The following is a 19817-nucleotide window of genomic DNA, read 5'->3' on the forward strand; positions in this document are numbered from 1 at the left end:
CACGGACGTGCCCGGTGATTGCCGCTGTGCGTCTGTGTGTGTGTGTGTGTGCGTGCGTCTTGTCTCGTTCAGGCGTCAGGAATTACATCAAGGAGACGCTGATGCACATCACCGCTGTCCACGCCGAGGTGAGGCCATCGCACACTCACACTCACACACACGCACACACACACACAGGCACTCACACACTCACACGCACACACACGCACATGCACACTCACACGCACGCACACACTCACACGCACACACACACACGCGCACGCACACACACTCACACGCACGCACACTCACACGCACGCACACACTCACACGCACGCACACACACGCGCACGCACACACTCACACGCACGCACACACACGCGCACGCACACACTCACACGCACGCATACACACGCACATGCACACTCACACGCACGCACACACTCACACACGCACACACTCACACGCACGCACACACACGCACATGCACACTCACACGCACGCACACACTCACACGCACGCACACACACGCACACACTCACACGCACGCACACACTCACACGCACGCACACACACGCACACACTCACACGCACGCACACACATGCACACTCACACACACACACGCACACTCACACGCACGCACACACTCACACGCACGCACACACACGCACACACTCACACGCACGCACACACACGCACACTCACACGCACGCACACACTCACACGCACGCACACACGCACAACCACCCGCTCATTACGCACAAAGTTCCTGCCACAAGTTAACTCCAACCGTCTGGAACGCTCTCCCTTCGGACACGAGGAAGCCACTGACAAACTCGCTTGCTGTACGTTCCCGGTGACCCGGGTTCGATTCCCGCTCACGGCCGACACCGGTGGCAGCGATTAATCTGAACCGGTCCCTTGGACCTCCCCTAGTTGGACTCGGCCTCAATTGAGTACCTGGTGTAGCGGTGTGTGGCAAACATCGCCACTGCGGGAGACAAAGGCGGCCGGGCGTGGTGGTGCTGGCCACGCACCCCCTGGCGTGCCACGGTGCCGGCCTTCGTAGGCGGCGCCGCTGCTACTCGCTGCTACTAACAGCAGCACTTGCCCCAAACACTCTGTTACAGGCTACACGGTGGGGGGGGGGATCTTTTGTCTTTGTGTGTTTTGTGTAGCGCCGTGTTTGCCCACGATGTGTGTTCACGTGGGGAACGGCGGTGCAGCGGTTAGCGCGCGGGCGCTACGGATTTCAATTCCCACGCTCACGGCCAACGCCGGCGATGAATGTCTAAAACCGGTGCCGTGCTTTCCCTAGGTCGACTCAGACTCAAATGATTGCCTGGCACGGTGTGTCGTGAACATCGTTAGTGGGGAGACAAAGGCGGTCGGGTGCGGTGCTGGCCACACCACGTGCCGCGTGTGCCACAGTGCCGGCCTTTACAAGGGGCGCCACGCTGGCTAGGAGATGTTAACTCCCTCGCCTGGTACGCAGGAGGTCGTGGGTTTGATCCTCACCCTGACACCTGCTGTGTATTTGGAGTTTGCGTGTCTCTCTCTCATCATCACGCTGGCTATGAGATGTTAACTACCTCGCCTGGTGTACAGGAGGTCGTGGGTTCGATCCTCACCCTGACACCTGCTGTGTATTTGGAGTTTGCGTGTCTCTCTCTCATCATCATCACGGTGGCTAGGAGATGTTAACTACCTCGCCTGGTGTGCAGGAGGTCGTGGGTTTGATCCTGACCCTGACGCCTACTGCTGTATATTTGGAATTTGCGTGTCTCTCTCTCATCATCATCACGGTGGCTAGGAGATGTTAACTACCTCGCCTGGTACGCAGGAGGTCGTGGGTTTGATCCTGACCCTGACGCCTACTGCTGTATATTTGGAATTTGCGTGTCTCTCTCTCATCATCATCACGGTGGCTAGGAGATGTTAACTACCTCGCCTGGTATGCAGGAGGTCGTGGGTTTGATCCTGATCCTGACACCTACTGCTGTATATTTGGAATTTGCGTCTCTCTCTCATCATCATCACGGTGGCTAGGAGATGTTAACTACCTCGCCTGGTATGCAGGAGGTCGTGGGTTTGATCCTCACCCTGACGCCTACTGCTGTATATTTGGAATTTGCGTGTCTCTCTCTCATCATCATCACGGTGGCTAGGAGATGTTAACTCCCTCGCCTGGTACGCAGGAGGTCGTGGGTTTGATCCTCACCCTGACACCTGCTGTGTATTTGGAGTTTGCGTGTCTCTCATCATCACCACGGTGGCTAGGAGATGTTAACTACCTCGCCTGGTGTGCAGGAGGTCGTGGGTTTGATCCTGACCCTGACGCCTACTGCTGTATATTTGGAATTTGCGTGTCTCTCTCTCATCATCATCACGGTGGCTAGGAGATGTTAACTACCTCGCCTTGTACGCAGGAGGTCGTGGGTTTGATCCTGACCCTGACGCCTACTGCTGTATATTTGGAATTTGCGTGTCTCTCTCTCATCATCATCACGGTGGCTAGGAGATGTTAACTACCTCGCCTGGTATGCAGGAGGTCGTGGGTTTGATCCTGACCCTGACGCCTACTGCTGTATATTTGAAGTCTGCGTGTCTCTCTCTCATCATCACGATGGCTAGGAGATGTTAACTACCTCGCCTGGTATGCAGGAGGTCGTGGGTTCGATCCTGACCCTGACGCCTACTGCTGTATATTTGGAATTTGCGTGTTTCTCTCTCATCATCATCACGGTGGCTATGAGATGTTAACTACCTCGCCTGGTACGCAGGAGGTCGTGGGTTTGATCCTCACCCTGACGCCTACTGCTGTTTATTTGGAATTTGCGTGTCTCTCATCATCATCACGGTGGCTAGGAGATGTTAACTACCTCGCCTGGTATGCAGGAGGTCGTGGGTTCAACCCGAACCTGACACCTGCTGTGTATTTGAAGTCTGCGTGTCTCTCTCTCATCATCATCATCACGATGGCTAGATGTTAACTACCTCGCCTGGTGTGCAGGAGGTCGTGGGTTCAACCCGAACCTGACGCCTGCTGTATATTTGAAGTCTGCGTGTCTCTCTCTCATCATCATCACGGTGGCTAGGAGATGTTAACTACCTCGCCTGGTGTGCAGGAGGTCGTGGGTTCAACCCGACCCTGACGCCTGCTGCTGCTGCTGTATATTTGTAGTTTGCGTGTCTCTCTCTTTCCCCGTGGTCTTTTGTTCCTTTACGGTAAAGTCACGTAGGTATAAGATAAAATAATAATAATAATGAAAAGAAAACAGTCTGCTTCAGCAGCAGACCGTGGCTTCCCCACCTGATGACGGACGCTTTGCTTGTGTTGCGCCCGAAACGTCGTGTTTCATTTCATTGTCCAACCCACGTGACTTTACCAAACGGACCAAAGAGTGTGGGGATTCCTGCGGTCACAAGACACCACGTTTGAGAATCGGCATCACGCGTGCGGAGAGTTTACGTGGCTGCTGTTGTACACTCCCACGTGGTGACGGCGATGGTAGGCCACCGGCTTGAGCTACCGCGCGTGATGGCCAGGGTCGCTTATTGCAAAAAGAGCTATGCAGTAGAGCTCAGAGGGACCCTTGCGTGGTAAAAAAACAACAAAAGTAATTTAGTTGTTTTTAGTATGGGTCCTCTGTGGGTTGCTGTGAGTCTACGGGAGTATAGGACTCTGTGAGTGCGGCTCTCCGCGGCTCTCTATGAAGTCCCCATTAGTCCGTAGAAGCGTGAGTATTTGTCTGCCGCTATACATTTCCGCACGGTGATGATGATGATGATGAGGCATTTCGTTGAGCTTGTCGTTTGTGTTAAAAAAGAGCTGCAACCCTCAGTGGGGCCTTACCTGGTCAAATAAAAAATAGTTTAGTTTTAATTTGGGTCTCTGTGGATCTCTGTGGGTCTGTGGGTCTCTATGAATATGGGTCTCTGTGGGTCTATGGGTCTCTATGAGTATGGGTCTCTGTGGATATCTCTGGGTCTATGGGTCTCTATGAATATGGGTCTCTGTGGGTCTCTGTGGGTCTATGGGTCTCTATGAGTATGGGTCTCTGTGGATCTCTGTGGGTCTATGGGTCTCTATGAGTATGGGTCTCTGTGGATCTCTCTGGGTCTATGGGTCTCTATGAGTATGGGTCTCTGTGGATATCTCTGGGTCTATGGGTCTCTATGAATATGGGTCTCTGTGGGTCTCTGTGGGTCTATGGGTCTCTATGAATGTGGGTCTCTGTGGGTCTCTGTGGGTCTATGGGTCTCTATGAGTATGGGTCTCTGTGGATCTCTCTGGGTCTATGGGTCTCTATGAGTATGGGTCTCTGTGGATCTCTCTGGGTCTATGGGTCTCTATGAATATGGGTCTGTGGGTCTATGGGTCTCTCTGAGTATGGGTCTCTGTGGATCTCTCTGGGTCTATGGGTCTCTATGAGTATGGGTCTCTGTGGATCTCTCTGGGTCTATGGGTCTCTATGAATATGGGTCTGTGGGTCTATGGGTCTCTCTGAGTATGGGTCTCTGTGGATCTCTCTGGGTCTATGGGTCTCTATGAGTATGGGTCTCTGTGGGTCTATGGGTCTCTATGAATATGGGTCTCTGTGGGTCTATGGGTCTCTCTGAGTATGGGTCTCTGTGGATCTCTCTGGGTCTGTGGGTCTCTATGAATATGGGTCTCTGTGGGTCTATGGGTCTCTATGAGTATGGGTCTCTGTGGGTCTATGGGCCTTCGTGAATCTCTATAAACATACGTTTAGAGTGTTCGGCTGCTGGTATAAATGTCCACGCAATGAGGGCGATGATGCTGATGATGCTGATGATGATGCTGATTAGCCGCTTCACTGATTAACAATTTGTGAAAGCTGGGGGTCAGTCGCTTTTGAAAAACAGCTGACATTGCAGCTCAGTGGGCGGCTTCCATCTGGTTTAGAATATAATGAAAACTAGTTCACCGTTTTAGTTGATACTTTTTTTCTCCCGAGGCATTGCACCATCGCTGGACGTTGACACGTCTGCCCGGCGCATCCTGACGGGGGATTTTGCAATTGAGCAACTCTGGAAAAAAATATAAAGTTGGCTCCAGAAGCTTCCCCCTTTTCTCGAATTTACTGCTCCCCCCCACTCCACCCCCCCCCCCACTTCACCCCCCCCCCCACTTCACCCCCCCCCCACCACCACCCACTACTACCCACCCACCGTGGATGTGCGGTCTCCAGAAAGACACGCGCAAGATTGCACAAGATTCCTATATAACGGTTTATGTCATGCTCAGCGTAATTTCTCGTGTTGTTCGTGTTTTTCATTCTTTCCCACCGCCCCCCCCCCCCCCTCCGTCACCGCCCCCCAAAACCAGCTTAGAAATCTAACGCGTCCTATTCTCTCTCTCTCTCTTTCTCTGTGTCGCTAGCGGCAGATGCTGCTCACGCTTGCTTGCGAAACTCTCCGTGCGATGACTTTTGCTTTGGGGGAGGGGTTGGTGGAGGTTGCGATTTTTTTTTTTGTAAACGTCGTTATGCTTTTGCGATTGCTCCGTACGTATGCGTTCGCGCGTTGAACTTCTTTCGCACCATCGTATCGCGGTAGCGAACCGTGCTTATCCTCGGTGCAGGGTGGGGGAAGGGCCACAAAGTAAACGCAAAAAGCAGTGGAGAAATTCGTTTTAAATCCATTGCGAGCGGATCGCAAGCCACAGCCCGGCGCTTTCGCCGCTAGTGGCTAGGGGGGATGCCAACTACCTCGCCCGGCACACAGGAGGTCGTGGGTTCGATCCACGACCCCTGACGCCTGCTGTATATGTGGAGTTACTGCCCGATGTGATGCGCTTCCGGGAGGCCGTAGCGGCCGATGGGATGTGTAAGAGGCAGTCCTGGTTGTGTCGCGGTGGTTATGAGATATTAGCTACAAATCCTGGTGTGCAGGAGGTTGTGGCTTCGATCCCGACCCTGACGCCTGCTGCTGTATATTTGGAGTCTGCGTGTCTCTCTCTCTCTCTCTCCCCGTGGTCGGGTGGATTTTTCTCCGGGTCCTTCGATTTTTCCCCTCCACATTTAGAATGAACTTCATGCGTTTTAGAGTATTTGGCTGCTGCTGCTAAAAATTACCCTCGTGATGATGATGATGATGATAAGCCACTTTGTTGAGCTGTCATTTTTGATAGGCAGGTCACTTCTACAAAAGAGCTACACAGCTCAGTGGGCCTTACACCTGGTAAAAAATATATATATTTTTTTATAATTTCATTATTTGCAGAGGTGAGCGGTTCGAATCCGGCGGCGGGCCATCCTACTTACAAGCACTATCAGAGTGACAATTTTTTTTCGACCCAGACTGCGCGACAAGCATTGTCACGTAAACGAGGAATCCGTTCGGAAAGCTCACCACCGTCCGTGTGAATAGAGCACGGGCCAAGGAAGCAGATATCACAGAGCTACCACTCGGAACCCTTCTTCAAGTGATCACTCTGACCCACACAAAACGGCTCGTGGATGCGGATATTACAGAGCAAACCCCTGAGATCCCTGCTTCTTCTTTGTGTGAGCTCTGGTCCCCACAAACACGAGAGAGCATCACCCTTCCCCAGCCGCTCTGCCATGCGACAGTGTGAGGTTCATCGCGCGTGACGGTCAAGCCGACAGTTTAGTTCTCAGAGCTGGGATTCGGGCAAATTATGCACGGAGACGAATCTACCGTAACGGCGTGTTTTTTTCTGCGCGCAGTTATTTGTGACGGCGCTGAGACCGTCGACTCACTGACCCCTTGAGGTCCTGGTTTGATCACGACTCGGCTCGTGCGAGTCTTATGTCGCCGTGCGAATCTATAGGTGTCTGTGTAATCGTCAGTGGTGACCGGACTAAAATCCTCAACCTCACCACCCCTTGAGATTCCGGTTTGATCATAGGCAGCTTCCCGGACTCGAACTCAGCCTCCCGGCACTCCTCCGATTGTCGGAATAAAAATACGGCTGTCACGATGAAAGGGGGTAGGCAGTAAATAAGAGATTGCAGATTTGTCAAAGAAGAGAATGTGCGATTGAGAGAGAGAGGGAGAGTCGCCGTGTTAGGAAGGGCAGCAGTTGTTCGTAAGATATGACGGCTCTCTTGAGGAAGATGTGAAGAGGGTGGCTCCCAATCAAAACGATGGCTCCAAAACAAAATGGCTGCTCCTAAAACAAGATCCGCGGCCACAAATCAAAATGGCGGCCACAAAACAAGTAGAATTTATTGATGGTGATGCTGCTGATGATAACAGCGCGTGGGCACGCTGAGAGCACAGTTCAGTGGCTGTGATGAAATCAAAGATGGCTCTATAAAGCAGGAACTACTGTCGGGTTTAACATGACTGCTACATGAGACGGGGGGGGGGAGGGGTGGTGTGTGCGCAGGGGGGCTATATGAGTGAGCAAAATAACCCAGAAGATCCCCCTGGGTTTGATCTTCCACGAAGCTGCTCATGGTTCACCCTAAAACCGCGTCCACGGCGCAAACAATGGCAGATGCAGATAATAGCTGATGCACTAATTTAAAATAAAAAAAACTCTCAAGTAGTGTGCGACCGTGGTCATCCATAACAGACCGTAATACAGCGCAATGCCCTGATGCACAAATTATGAAGGAGAAGTCATCACAGTGATACACTACGCGACTGCTCCTGGCGCGGTATGCTGACTCGGGCACCTGATTGTGAGTCTATGTGTTGCTCTGCATCTACATCACGGTGGCTATGAGATGTTAACTATCTCACCTGGTAGACAGGACATTGTGGATTCCTTTCCGATCTTGACACCTGTATATTTGGAATTTGCATGTTCCCCCCCCCCACGCTCGCGTGGATTTGTCTCCAGGTCCTCTGGGTTTTCGCTCCACGTTTATAAACATGCGTTTAGAATGTTTTGCTATTAATTTCCACATGATAAAGCCACTTCATTGAGCTATCATTTGTGGCCAGGTCGATTCTAAAAATCAGCTATACAGCTCAGTGGGCCTTTACCTGGTAAAATAAAATAGTTCAATAGTAATTTAATATTTAAAGCTTTCATGACTGCAGGGATTCATATTCTTGGTTCTTTCGGTAAAGTCACCACGTAGAAGGGAAAAAATGGAATAATAAAAATATAAAACAATAAACTTCTCACGACGTTTCGACTGCAACACAAGCAGTCATCATCAGGTGTGAAAACCACAGCAAGAAAATTTGAAAAAAGTGGCGGTTTTTTTTTTAACGTTAGCACCACGTTATTTTATTGTTTCCCTTCTACGTGACCTTACCGAAAGAACCAAGAATATAATAGTAATTTAATAGTTTATACATCGGTCTCTATGAGCCTCTATTTGTCTCGTATCAATCTCTGAGTTCCGATGGGTTTCTACGTGTCTTGAGAATAGGTGTCCACGGGTCTCTACGATAACTCGTAGTGGTCACATATTGTGGCGGCGTCTTTCATCGCAAAAAGTTATCTCTGACAATCGCCGAGGAACCCCAAATCAACATCGGCCTCATACCACGGGGGAAGCACAACAAAATGGCCGCCACTTAAAGGCAAAATGGCCGCCTCTTTCCCATTACCTGGACCTGGCCATGATGGTGGTGGAGTGCCAGGAAAAAGGGGGAGACGGTTAACGGTGGTTGCTTGAGTGGTGCAATGGGGGGGGGGGGAGGTGGGGGTTTTGGAGGGGGGGGGGGGTAGCAGAGTGGAGGTGAGAGAGAGATGGGAGGTGAGTGGTGTGCATGAGGAAGAGCGCTGCTGAACAAGAGGAAGGAAGTTTGCCCACTCCAGGTGTTCGCCCCTCGTGATTCTCGCTTTGACACGCCAGGGGATTTTTATTTGTCATGCGGGCGTGTTTGTCTGTGCTTGTGTGTGTGCACGTCCGTGTGCGTGGAGAAGAAGCAGAACCAAATGGCCGCCTTGAATGGCATTGAGACGCTTCGGCATTACCTGGACCTGGCCGTGTGTGCATGTGTTCACGCGTGTGTGGAGTAGAAGGTCGACCCAGCCTCAAATGACTACCTGGTGCCCCGGTGTGTCGTTAACATCGCCACTGGGGGAGACAAAGGCGGCCGGGCGTGGTGCTGGCCACCCACCCCCTCGTGTGCCGTGGTGCCCGCCTTCATAGGTGCTGCTACTCGCTACTAACAGCACTTGCTTCAACAGTCTGTTACAGGCCATAGGGGGATCATTACATCTGTGTGCGTGTGTCTGTGTGTGTGTCTGTGTGTGTGCACGTGGCCTCAAGGTGCACATGGCCTGGCACAAGCGTCGTGGTGACTTAGTGGCGAATGGCGGTTGTTGTTGTTGTGCATGTGTAAATATTTCTCAATGTTATTTAAGCTTAGCGCAGGCAATGTCTACATGACGGCATGCAGGCTCCCCAATCACACCCCCACCCACTCGTGTGCCAGACGCACGCGGACGAGCGCGCTCCCCAATTTTCAGATTAATCCACGTGTCAACACATCATTAGTTGGCCTCCTGAATATTCGTTCATATATTGCTGATGTAGATGCAGAGGCAAGGACTACATTTTCACATTCGGGTGGTGAAGCCAGTGGACAACCGCATCGGGAGCAAACGGAGGGAGTAGTGTATCGTCGTCGTCGTCGTCATCATCATCATCGTCGTCGTCGCTGTGATGATGTCTCCTTCGTATTTGTGGATCTCGGGGAGTTGCGTCGCTACACGTCGTGCGGTGTGGTACGGGTGACCCACGGTGGCACCCACTACTCCTGAAGAGTTTTTTGATTTCCCATTCGTGCATCGGCTATCTGCATCTGCCCATGGTTGGCTGAAAACGTGTTAACATACAAAGGACTGCAGAGCTTGGGCAATTGTTTGGCAGCGCCTTTTCCTGACCGCCTGGCTGCTGCCTTGTGTCTTTGTCCGTGATTCCTTGGCGACTGCGAGAGATGCATTTATGCATGACCGGCGCGCACGCGCGATACACTGCTGAACAACATTAACCCAATCTGAAAAAATCCAAAAGGCCAGCCACACACGAGAACTTTTTGGATTCTTCCAAAACACGCCGTCACCAGGAAGTGATGTCACATATGACATTACCAGAACGTTATTCCCGCCATCATAGGTGGCGTGTGGCATTAGGAGGTTGATGACGCGATCGTGAACGCAAATACATTTTTACCACGCGGTGTGTTTGATCTACAATCCTCGTATGTATGTTAAACTTCTTTCGCACAGTACGTAGGCAACCATGCTCATCGGAGGTGCGGGGAGAAGGACAACAAACTCAACACAACAACAACAAGCAGTTCTTAAGAAATTAGTTTGTCAATGTAGATGACGATGATTTCAAAGTGCATCGGAGCTCCCAGTGCCTTGCTAATATTGGTCAGGAAGAGCGTTCCAGACGGCCGCAGAAGCAGCAGCGCATCTGAAAGCGCCGCTCGATGATGATGACGACGACGATGATGATGATGATGACGATGATGATGATGATGACGACGATGATGATGATGATGACGACGATGATGATGATGATGACGACGATGATGATGATGACGACGATAATGATGATGATGACGATGATGATGACGAGGATGATGATGACGATGATGATGACGATGATGATGACGATAATGATGATGACGATGATGACGATGATGATGACGATGATGATGACGATGATGATGACGACGATGACGACGATGATGATGAAGATAATGATGATGACGATAATGATGATGATGATGATGACGATGATGACGACGATGATGACGACGATGATGACGACGATGATGATGATGACGACGACGATGATGATGATGACGACGACGATGATGTTGATGACGACGACAATGATGCTGATGCGGTGTTCGATGGCCAAGGCATAAGCCGCTGCTGCTGTGAGGATGAGCGGAGTTCTTGTGATGATGGTTTCTGTATAAACTTTAGTTTCTTAAGAACTGCTTCTTGTTGTTGTATTTAGTTTGTTGTTCTTCCCCTGCACGGTTGGCTACGTACTGTGGTGTATAAAAAGTTAAACTTACCCCCTAGTGTGCCCTGGCCTGGTGTGCTCTACCCGCCTTCATAGGCGCTGCTCGCTAACAGCACTTACCCCAACAGTCTGTTAAGGCTATACAGGGGACCTTTGTGTGTGTGCGTTCGTGTGTATCTGTGTGTGTGCGCGTGTGTGTGTGTATGTATTTGTGTGTACACGTGTGTATCTGTGTGTACGCGTGTGTATCTGTGTGTGTGTGTATCTGTGTGTGTACATGTGTGTATCTGTGTGTACGCGTGTGTATCTGTGTATGTGCGTGTGTATCTGTGTGTGTGTGTATCTGTGTGTGCGTGTGTATCTGTGTGTGTGTGTATCTGTGTGCGTGTGTATCTGTGTGCGTGTGTATCTGTGTGTGTGTGCGTGTGTATCTGTGTGTGCGTGTGTATCTGTGTGTGCGTGTGTATCTGTGTGTGTGCGTGTGTATCTGTGTGTGTGCGTGTGTGTGTGTATCTGTGTGTGTGTATCTGTGTGTGTGTGTATCTGTGTGTGTGCGTGTGTATCTGTGTGTGTGCGTGTGTATCTGTGTGTGTGCGTGTGTGTGTGTATCTGTGTGTGTGTGTATCTGTGTGTGCGTGTGTGTGTGTATCTGTGTGTGTGTGTATCTGTGTGTGTGCGTGTGTGTGTGTATCTGTGTGTGTGTGTATCTGTGTGTGCGTGTGTGTGTGTGAGCACTCGCCCGACTTCTGCATTGGTGGTCAGGCCAGGCCCAGACAGAAGTGACTGCGTCACAGGCACCTGTGCAGTTGTGTGTTTGTGGTCATAGACCACACAAAAAGGAGGAATTTAATGACATTTCCTGCCCTGTTAAATAAAGAAATATGCGTCGCCTTCTGGTGGGGTCAAGTGTGGGTATAACCCCACTTCCTCCCAAGACGTTCCGTCTAGCCTGGAAGGGCACCACGGTGGCTAGGAGATGTTAACTACCTCGCCTGGTATACAGGAGGTCGTGGGTTTTATCACGACCCTGACGCCTGTTGCTGCTGCTGTATATTTGAAGTTTGCGTGTCTCTCTCTCATCATCATCACGGTGGCTAGGAGATGTTAACTACCTCGCCTGGTGTGCAGGAGGTCGTGGGTTCGATCCCGACCCTGACGCCTGCTGCTGTATATTTGTAGTTTGCGTGTCTCTCTCTCATCATCATCACGATGGCTAGGAGATGTTAACTACCTCGCCTTGTGTACAGGAGGTCGTGGGTTCGATCACGGCCCTGACGCACAGGTGGTGCATCGGCCAGTCATCTCAGTCAGTCGACCCGTGGCACCTGGGTCTGCCCCGTGACCTCCTGCCGGCGGGCGTTTGACACTTCACGTGGCCTCAACGTGCACATGGCCTGGCACAAGCGTCGTGGTGATGTCACCGCCACTTAGTGGCGAATGGAGGTTGTTGTTGTTGAGTGCGAGTGAGTGAGTGTACGTGTGTGTGTATGTGGGAGCGGTAGTGTAGCGGTTAGCGCGCTACACTACGAACCCGGCCGCCCGAGTTCGATTCCCGCTCACGGCCGACGCCAGTGGCGATTATCTGAACCGGTATTGGGCCTCCCCTAGGTCGACTCGGCCTCAAATGAGTACCCGGTGCGGTGCGTAGTAAACATCGCCACTGGGGAGACAAAGGCGGCCGGGCGTGGTGGCGGTGGCGCTGGCCACCCACCCCCTCGAGTGCCACGGTGCCGGCCTTCGTAGGCGCTGCTCGCTAACGGCACTTGCCCCGACAGCCTGTTAAGACTATATGGGGGATCTTTGTCTGTGTGTGTGTGCAGGCGTTTTCCGTCTCTAAGGAGCTGGTGCCCCGCGTGGTGTCTAGCCTGGTGGAGGCCGTGGCCGAGGAGATTGCGCGGCTGATGCAGTGCGTCGCCTCATTCAGCGCACATGGAGCCCTGCAGGTCGCCGCCACGCACCCACAACGTCCCCCGACGTTCACCTGACGTTCACCTGACGTTCACCTGACGTTCCCACCACGTTCCCATGACGTCACAGTGACGTTCCCCGCCCCCCTCCCCGCGTGTGTCTGGCAGGCCCGGCTGGAGGTGAGTGCCCTGAGAGATGCCGTCGACTCCTTCCAGACCCCTAGCTCCAGGTGAGTGGGTGGGTGAGTGGGTGGTTGGGTAGGTGGGTGGGTGGGTGGGTGAGTGAGTGAGTGGGTGGTTGGGTGAGTGGGTGGGTGAGTGAGTGGGTGGGTGGTTGGGTGAGTGGGTGAGTGGGTGAGCGAGTGAATGGGTGGGTGGTTGGGTGAGGGGGTGGACGATTGGGTGAGTGAGTGGGTGAGCGAGTGAGTTAGTGGGTGAGAGTAAGTGGGTGGGTGAGAGTGAGTGGGTGGGTGGTTGGGTGGATGGATGGGTGACTGGGTGAATGGGTGGGTGGTGAGTGGGTGGGTGGTTGGGTGGGTGAGTGGGTGAGCAGGTGAGTGAGCGGGTGGGTGAGCGGGTGGGTGAGCGGGTGGGTGAGCGGTTGGGTGAGTGGGTGCGTGGTTGGGTGGGTGGTTGGGTGAGTAGGTGGTTGGGTGAGTGGGTGCGTGGCTGGGTGAGTGGGTGAGTGGTTGGCGGGTGAGTGATTGGGTGAGTTGGTGAGTGGTTGGGTGAGTTGGTGAGTGGTTGGGTGAGTGGGTGAGTGGTTGGCGAGTGAGTGGTTGGGTGAGTTGGTGAGTGGTTGGGTGAGTGGGTGCGTGGCTGGGTGAGTGGGTGAGTGGTTGGGTGAGTGGGTGAGTGGTTGGCGAGTGAGTGGTTGGGTGAGTTGGTGAGTGGTTGGGTGAGTTGGTGAGTGGTTGGGTGAGTTGGTGAGTGGTTGGGTGAGTGGGTGCGTGGCTGGGTGAGTGGGTGAGTGGTTGGCAGGTGAGTGGTTGGGTGAGTTGGTGAGTGGTTGGGTGAGTTGGTGAGTGGTTGGGTGAGTTGGTGAGTGGTTGGGTGAGTTGGTGAGTGGTTTGGTGGCTGGGTGAGTGGGTGAGTGGTTGGCAGGTGAGTGGTTGGGTGAGTTGGTGAGTGGTTGGGTGAGTTGGTGAGTGGTTGGGTGAGTTGGTGAGTGGTTGGGTGAGTTGGTGAGTGGTTGTGACCTGCAAGGGTGGTGGCGTGTGCCCCCCCCCCCCCCCCTACAGGCAGAGCTTCTCGCAGGCCTTGGCTCAACTGCACCAAGTGCCCAGCGGCACTGAGAAAAAGTACGAGGGGGGGGTGGTGGTGGGGGGGGGTGGAGGTAGTGGGGTGGGGGGGGTGGTGGGGGGGGTGGTGGGGGGGTGGAGGTAGTGGGGTGGGGGGGGTGGTGGGGGGGGTGGTGGGGGGGTGGAGGTAGTGGGGTGGGGGGGTGATAGTGACGATGATAGTCCGACAGAGTGATGATAACGATAGCGCCAAACCACACATCACCACTAGGGAGACGAAGGCAGGTGAGTGTTCACCTGTAGATCCACAGGTGAGTGTTCACCTGTGGATCTGCAGGTAAGTGCCCACCTGTAGATCAACAGGTGAACACTCACCTGTAGATCTGCAGGTGAGTGTTCATCTGTGGATCCACAGGTGAGTGTTCACCTGTGGATCTACAGGTGAGTGTTCACCTGTGGATCTACAGGTGAGTGTTCACCTGTGGATCTACAGGTGAGTGTTCACCTGTGGATCTACAGGTGAGTGTTCACCTGTGACTCTACAGGTGAGTGTTCACCTGTGGATCTACAGGTGAGTGTTCACCTGTGGATCTACAGGTGAGTGTTCACCTGTGGATCTACAGGTGAGTGTTCACCTGTGGATCTACAGGTGAGTGTTCACCTGTGGATCTACAGGTGAGTGTTCACCTGTGACTCTACAGGTGAGTGTTCACCTGTGGATCTACAGGTGAGTGTTCACCTGTGGATCTACAGGTGAGTGTTCACCTGTGACTCTACAGGTGAGTGTTCACCTGTGGATCTACAGGTGAGTGTTCACCTGTGACTCTACAGGTGAGTGTTCACCTGTGGATCCACAGGTGAGTGTTCACCTGTGACTCTACAGGTGAGTGTTCACCTGTGGATCTGCAGGTGAGTGTTCACCTGTGACTCTACAGGTGAGTGTTCACCTGTGGATCTGCAGGTGAGTGTTCACCTGTGGATCTGCAGGTGAGTGTTCACCTGTGGATCTGCAGGTGAGTGTTCACCTGTGGATCTACAGGTGAGTGTTCACCTGTGGATCTGCAGGTGAGCGTTCACCTGTGACTCTACAGGTGAGTGTTCACCTGTGGATCTACAGGTGAGTGTTCACCTGTGACTCTACAGGTGAGTGTTCACCTGTGACTCTACAGGTGAACACTCACCTGTGAATCTACAGGTGAATGTTCACCTGTGGATCTACAGGTGAGCGTTCACCTGTGACTCTACAGGTGAGTGTTCACCTGTGGATCTGTAGGTGAGTGTTCACCTGTGACTCTACAGGTGAGTGTTCACCTGTGGATCTACAGGTGAGTGTTCACCTGTGGATCTGTAGGTGAGTGTTCACCTGTGGATCTGCCGGTGAGTGTTCACCTGTGAATCTACAGGTGAGCGTTCACCTGTGACTCTGCAGGTGAGTGTTCACCTGTGACTCTACAGGTGAGTGTTCACCTGTGACTCTACAGGTGAGTGTTCACCTGTGACTCTACAGGTGAGTGTTCACCTATGGATCTACAGGTGAGTTCCCACCTGTAGATCTGCAGGTGAGTGTTCACCTATGGATCTCCAGGTGAGTGTTCACCTGTGACTCTACAGGTGAGTGTTCACCTGTGACTCTACAGGTGAGCGTTCACGTCCGCCATCTCTTTTGTGGCCACGTCCGCAGGCTGCTGGAGGATCTGATGAATCGCTTCAAGAGCACCATGAAGCTGCAGCTCACTTGCTTCAATGCCTAGGCGTCGCCGCCACCAGGTGAGTAGCCGCGGCGGCTAGCGGGATGTTAACTACCTCGCCTTGTGCGCAGGAGGCCGTGGGTTCTCTCGCGAGCCCGACGCCTGCCGTGTATTCTCTCTCTCTCTCTCCCCCCGTGGTAGCGTGGATTTTTTCTCCGGATCCTCCGGCTTTTTTGTCCCCGCCACATTGAGAATCGGTCGACGCGTTAATCGTTCAGAGCATTTGGCTGCTGCTCTACAATGTCCACGTGGTGACGACGATGACGACGATAATCCACTCGGTCGCGCTATAATGTTGATAGCCAGGTCGCTTCTGGAAAGTAGCGATGAAAGCTCCGTCTGGCCTTGCCTGGTGCAATGAAAATGTGTTCGTTAGCTTCTACGGCATGGAGCGTGGGGGGCTTTGGCAAATTTCCCCCGTACCGATGGACATCTTTGGCTGCGTACGGTGCGAAATAAGTTCAACATACACAGACACACGCAGAGATCCATGGACTCGCACAGTGATCCATAGACTCACACAGAGACACAAAGACTCACACAGAGACACACAGACACACACAGTGATCCATAGACTCATACAGAGACCCATAGACTCACACAGAGACACATAGACTCACACAGTGACACAAAGACTCACACAGAGACACACAGACACACAGACACACACAGTGATCCATAGACTCACACAGAGACCCATAGACTCACACAGAGACACATAGACTCACACAGAGACACATAGACTCACACAGAGACACAAAGACTCACACAGAGACACATACATACACAGAGATCCATAGACTCGCACAGTGATCCATAGACTCACACCGACCCATAGACTCACAGAGACTCACACAGAGACACAGACTCACAGAGACCCATAGACTGACACAGAGACACACAGACACACACAGTGATCCATAGACTCACACAGAGACACATAGACTCGCACGGAGATCCATAGACTCACACAGAGATCCATAGACTCGCACAGTGATCCATAGACTCACACAGAGACCCATAGACTCACATAGACTCACACAGAGACACATAGACTCACACAGAGACACAAAGCCTCACACAGAGACACACATACACACACAGAGATCCATAGACTCGCACAGTGATCCATAGACTCACACAGAGACCCATAGATTCACATAGACTCACACAGAGACACATAGACTCACAGAGACCCATAGACTCACCCAGAGACACACAGACACATACAGTGATCCGTAGACTCACACAGAGACACATAGACTCGCACGGAGACCCATAGACTCACACAGAGATCCATAGACTCGCACAGTGATCCATAGACTCACATAGAGACCCATAGACTCACATAGACTCACACAGAGGCACATAGACTCACACAGAGACACAAAGACTCACACAGAGACACACAGACACACAGTGATCCATAGACTCACACAGAGACACATAGACTCACACAGAGACACAAAGACTCACACAGAGACACAAAGACTCACACAGAGACACACATACACACACAGAGATCCATAGACTCGCACAGTGATCCATAGACTCACACAGAGACCCATAGACTCACATAGAGACACATAGACTCACAGAGACCCATAGACTCACACAGAGACACATAGACTCACACAGAGACCCATTGACTCACACGGAGACCCAGAGACTCACGCAGAGACCCATAGACTCACGCAGAGACTAATTTCCTTTGAACTGCTTGTTATTGTTGTGTTTAGCTTGTCGTCATACCCTGGCACCTGCGATTACCACGGTCGGCGACATACAGTGCGGAAGAAGTCCATTACCAAATCCCAATAACCTTTGCCTATTTGGGGCATGCTGTGGCGATGTCACGTGGGGCAGCCTGCACAACAGACGCCACCCTTCTCAGCATTTCGTGAAAATCGCCTCCTGGTCTCCGCCTCTCGATTTGCCCCACGTACTTCCTCCGCGCGATGGCACCGCCGCCGGCCAGAGAAGGGCCCACACGAAGCTTCGGGCCTTCTGGGCCACGGTCATGGCCTCCCGCCTCCGTGATTAGCGATGTACGTGTGACCCCTCAAATGGAACGGCCGTGCCGGTTTGAAAGCATCGGGGCCGACCCAGCGTTTAACCAAGCTGGGTTACGTTGCCAAGGGCTTCGCCCGCCGTTGAGAGGTCTGGACGGAGTCCCCATCATCGGCGAGCTCCTCCGGCGGGCAAGCCTGCGTTGGCTGGGCCACGTAGCCGCCACGCGCCCGGCCACCACATGCCCGGGCAGCTTCTGTTTGGCCGGATCGAGGGGGCTAAACGGGCGCGAGGCGGACTCGGGAGGAGATGGAGCTGATGCGATACGGGAGGATGTGGAGCTGAGTGGACTTGCCGACGACCGGCACCAGCGGTGTCGAGGCGGAGGCTCGGGAAGGAGGCTGCCGCTGCCGCTGCTGCCGCCGCCGCTGCCGCCGGGCAGTTGGAGGCAGTCGCCCTCCGGCAACAACGGAGGGCGGAGGAGCGACGCTGCAGCAAGTTGGCGCCGAAGGTGGCACAGGTGGTGCATCTGCCAGCCGTCTCGGTGAACCCATGGCACCTGCTGGATCTGTCCCATGACCTCCTTGCCAGCGGGCCTTCGAAACTTCACGTGGCCTCGAGGTGCACCTAGCCCGGCACAAGTGCCACGTGTGTCCGTGCGTATCTATGGTGGGGGGTGGCGGCGGTGTAGCGGTCGGCGCCGCTCCCCACGGGCACCCGGTGCGACGTGTGAACGTCGCCACTTGGGGAGAGACAAAGGCGGCCGTGCGTGGTGTGCTGGCTCCCCCACCCCCTCGAGTGCCAAAGTGCCGGCCTTCGTAGTTGCTCGCTGACAGCACTTGCCCCCCCAAACAGTCTGCGAAGGCTGCGCCGGGGGGGGGGGGGTGGTGGTGGTGACCTTTGTGTGTGTCCTGACGCGTCATTCTGCTCCCGTTGCAGCCCCCCAGCGCGCTCAGCAGTGCGTGGAGCCTGTCGTGCTGAAGAAAACCAACCACGGCGGAGCCGCAGGGACGGTGGCACGAGGGGCGGTGACCCACGGGGGAGACGGCGAGCCTGTGCCGGAATGACGACTGTGATGATGATGATGACGACGATGACGACGAGGGTGATGATGTCCGTGGTAGTGGTGGCGATGCCACTCGCAGCTTTCACGAACGTGTGGCATCCCCCCCCCCCCCCCGCCAAGGCTATCCCAGAGTTTGGCGTTGGGATTTTAGTTTTTTTAAGTAACGCATTCCTTTGTGTGTGTGCGTGAACCCGTGTGTGTGTGTGCGTACGTGCGTCTCTGTGTACGTGTGTACGTGTGCGTGTATGATGGGGAGCGGTGGTGCAATGGTTAGCGCTATGCTGCGCTACGAAACCAGTGACCCGAATTCAATTCCCGCTCACGGCCACCGCCAGTGACGATTATCTGCACCGGTCCTGGCCCTCCCCTAGGTCAACTCAGCCTCAAATGAGTACCTGGTGCAGACTGTCAACATCGCCACTGGGGATACAAAGGTCGGCGGGCATGGTGCTGGCCACCCACCCCCTCGTGTGCCGTTCCGGCCTTCATAGGTGCTCGCTAACAGCACTTGCCCCAACAGTCTGTTAAGGCTATACGGGGGATCTTTGTCTTTGTGTATGTGTTGAACTTCTTTTGCACCGTACATATCCCAACTGTGCTTTCAAGGACAACAAACTAAACACGTGGAGCAGTTCTAAATAAATGGGTCTCTATGTGAGTCGATGGGTCTCTGTGTGAGTCTATGTGTCTCTGTGTGAGTCTGTGTCTCTATGTGAGTCTATGGGTCTCTGTGTGAGTCTATAGGTCTCTGTGAGGGTCTATGGGTCTCTGTGTGAGTCTATAGGTCTCTGTGAGGGTCTATGGGTCTCTGTGAGTCTATGGGTCTCTGTGTGAGTCTATAGGTCTCTGTGTGTGAGTCTATGTGTCTCTGTGTGAGTCTATGGGTCTCTGTGTGAGTCTATGGGTCTCTGTGTGA

The 19817-nt window shown here is 53.3% G+C and overlaps 1 protein-coding gene across 1 annotated transcript in view; it reads left to right on the forward strand.

The window, feature by feature from the left end:
- EXOC2 (exocyst complex component 2) overlaps positions 1–19559 on the forward strand; it is a 244203-nt gene extending 224644 nt beyond the window's left edge. The window contains exons 25-30 of the mRNA XM_032977440.2: positions 73–128; positions 12750–12872; positions 13005–13066; positions 14078–14137; positions 15759–15844; positions 18775–19559. Coding sequence (XP_032833331.2) covers positions 73–128; positions 12750–12872; positions 13005–13066; positions 14078–14137; positions 15759–15828 — 371 coding nt within the window. The 3' untranslated portion in view covers positions 15829–15844; positions 18775–19559. The remainder of the gene's footprint in view (positions 1–72; positions 129–12749; positions 12873–13004; positions 13067–14077; positions 14138–15758; positions 15845–18774) is intronic.
- The last annotated feature ends 258 nt before the right edge of the window (positions 19560–19817 follow it).

Source organism: Petromyzon marinus, chromosome 63 (genome assembly GCF_048934315.1).
Source record: "Petromyzon marinus isolate PM22_M1 ecotype Great Lakes invasive population chromosome 63, UKy_Petmar_22M1.pri1.0, whole genome shotgun sequence".
NCBI lineage: Eukaryota > Metazoa > Chordata > Hyperoartia > Petromyzontiformes > Petromyzontidae > Petromyzon > Petromyzon marinus.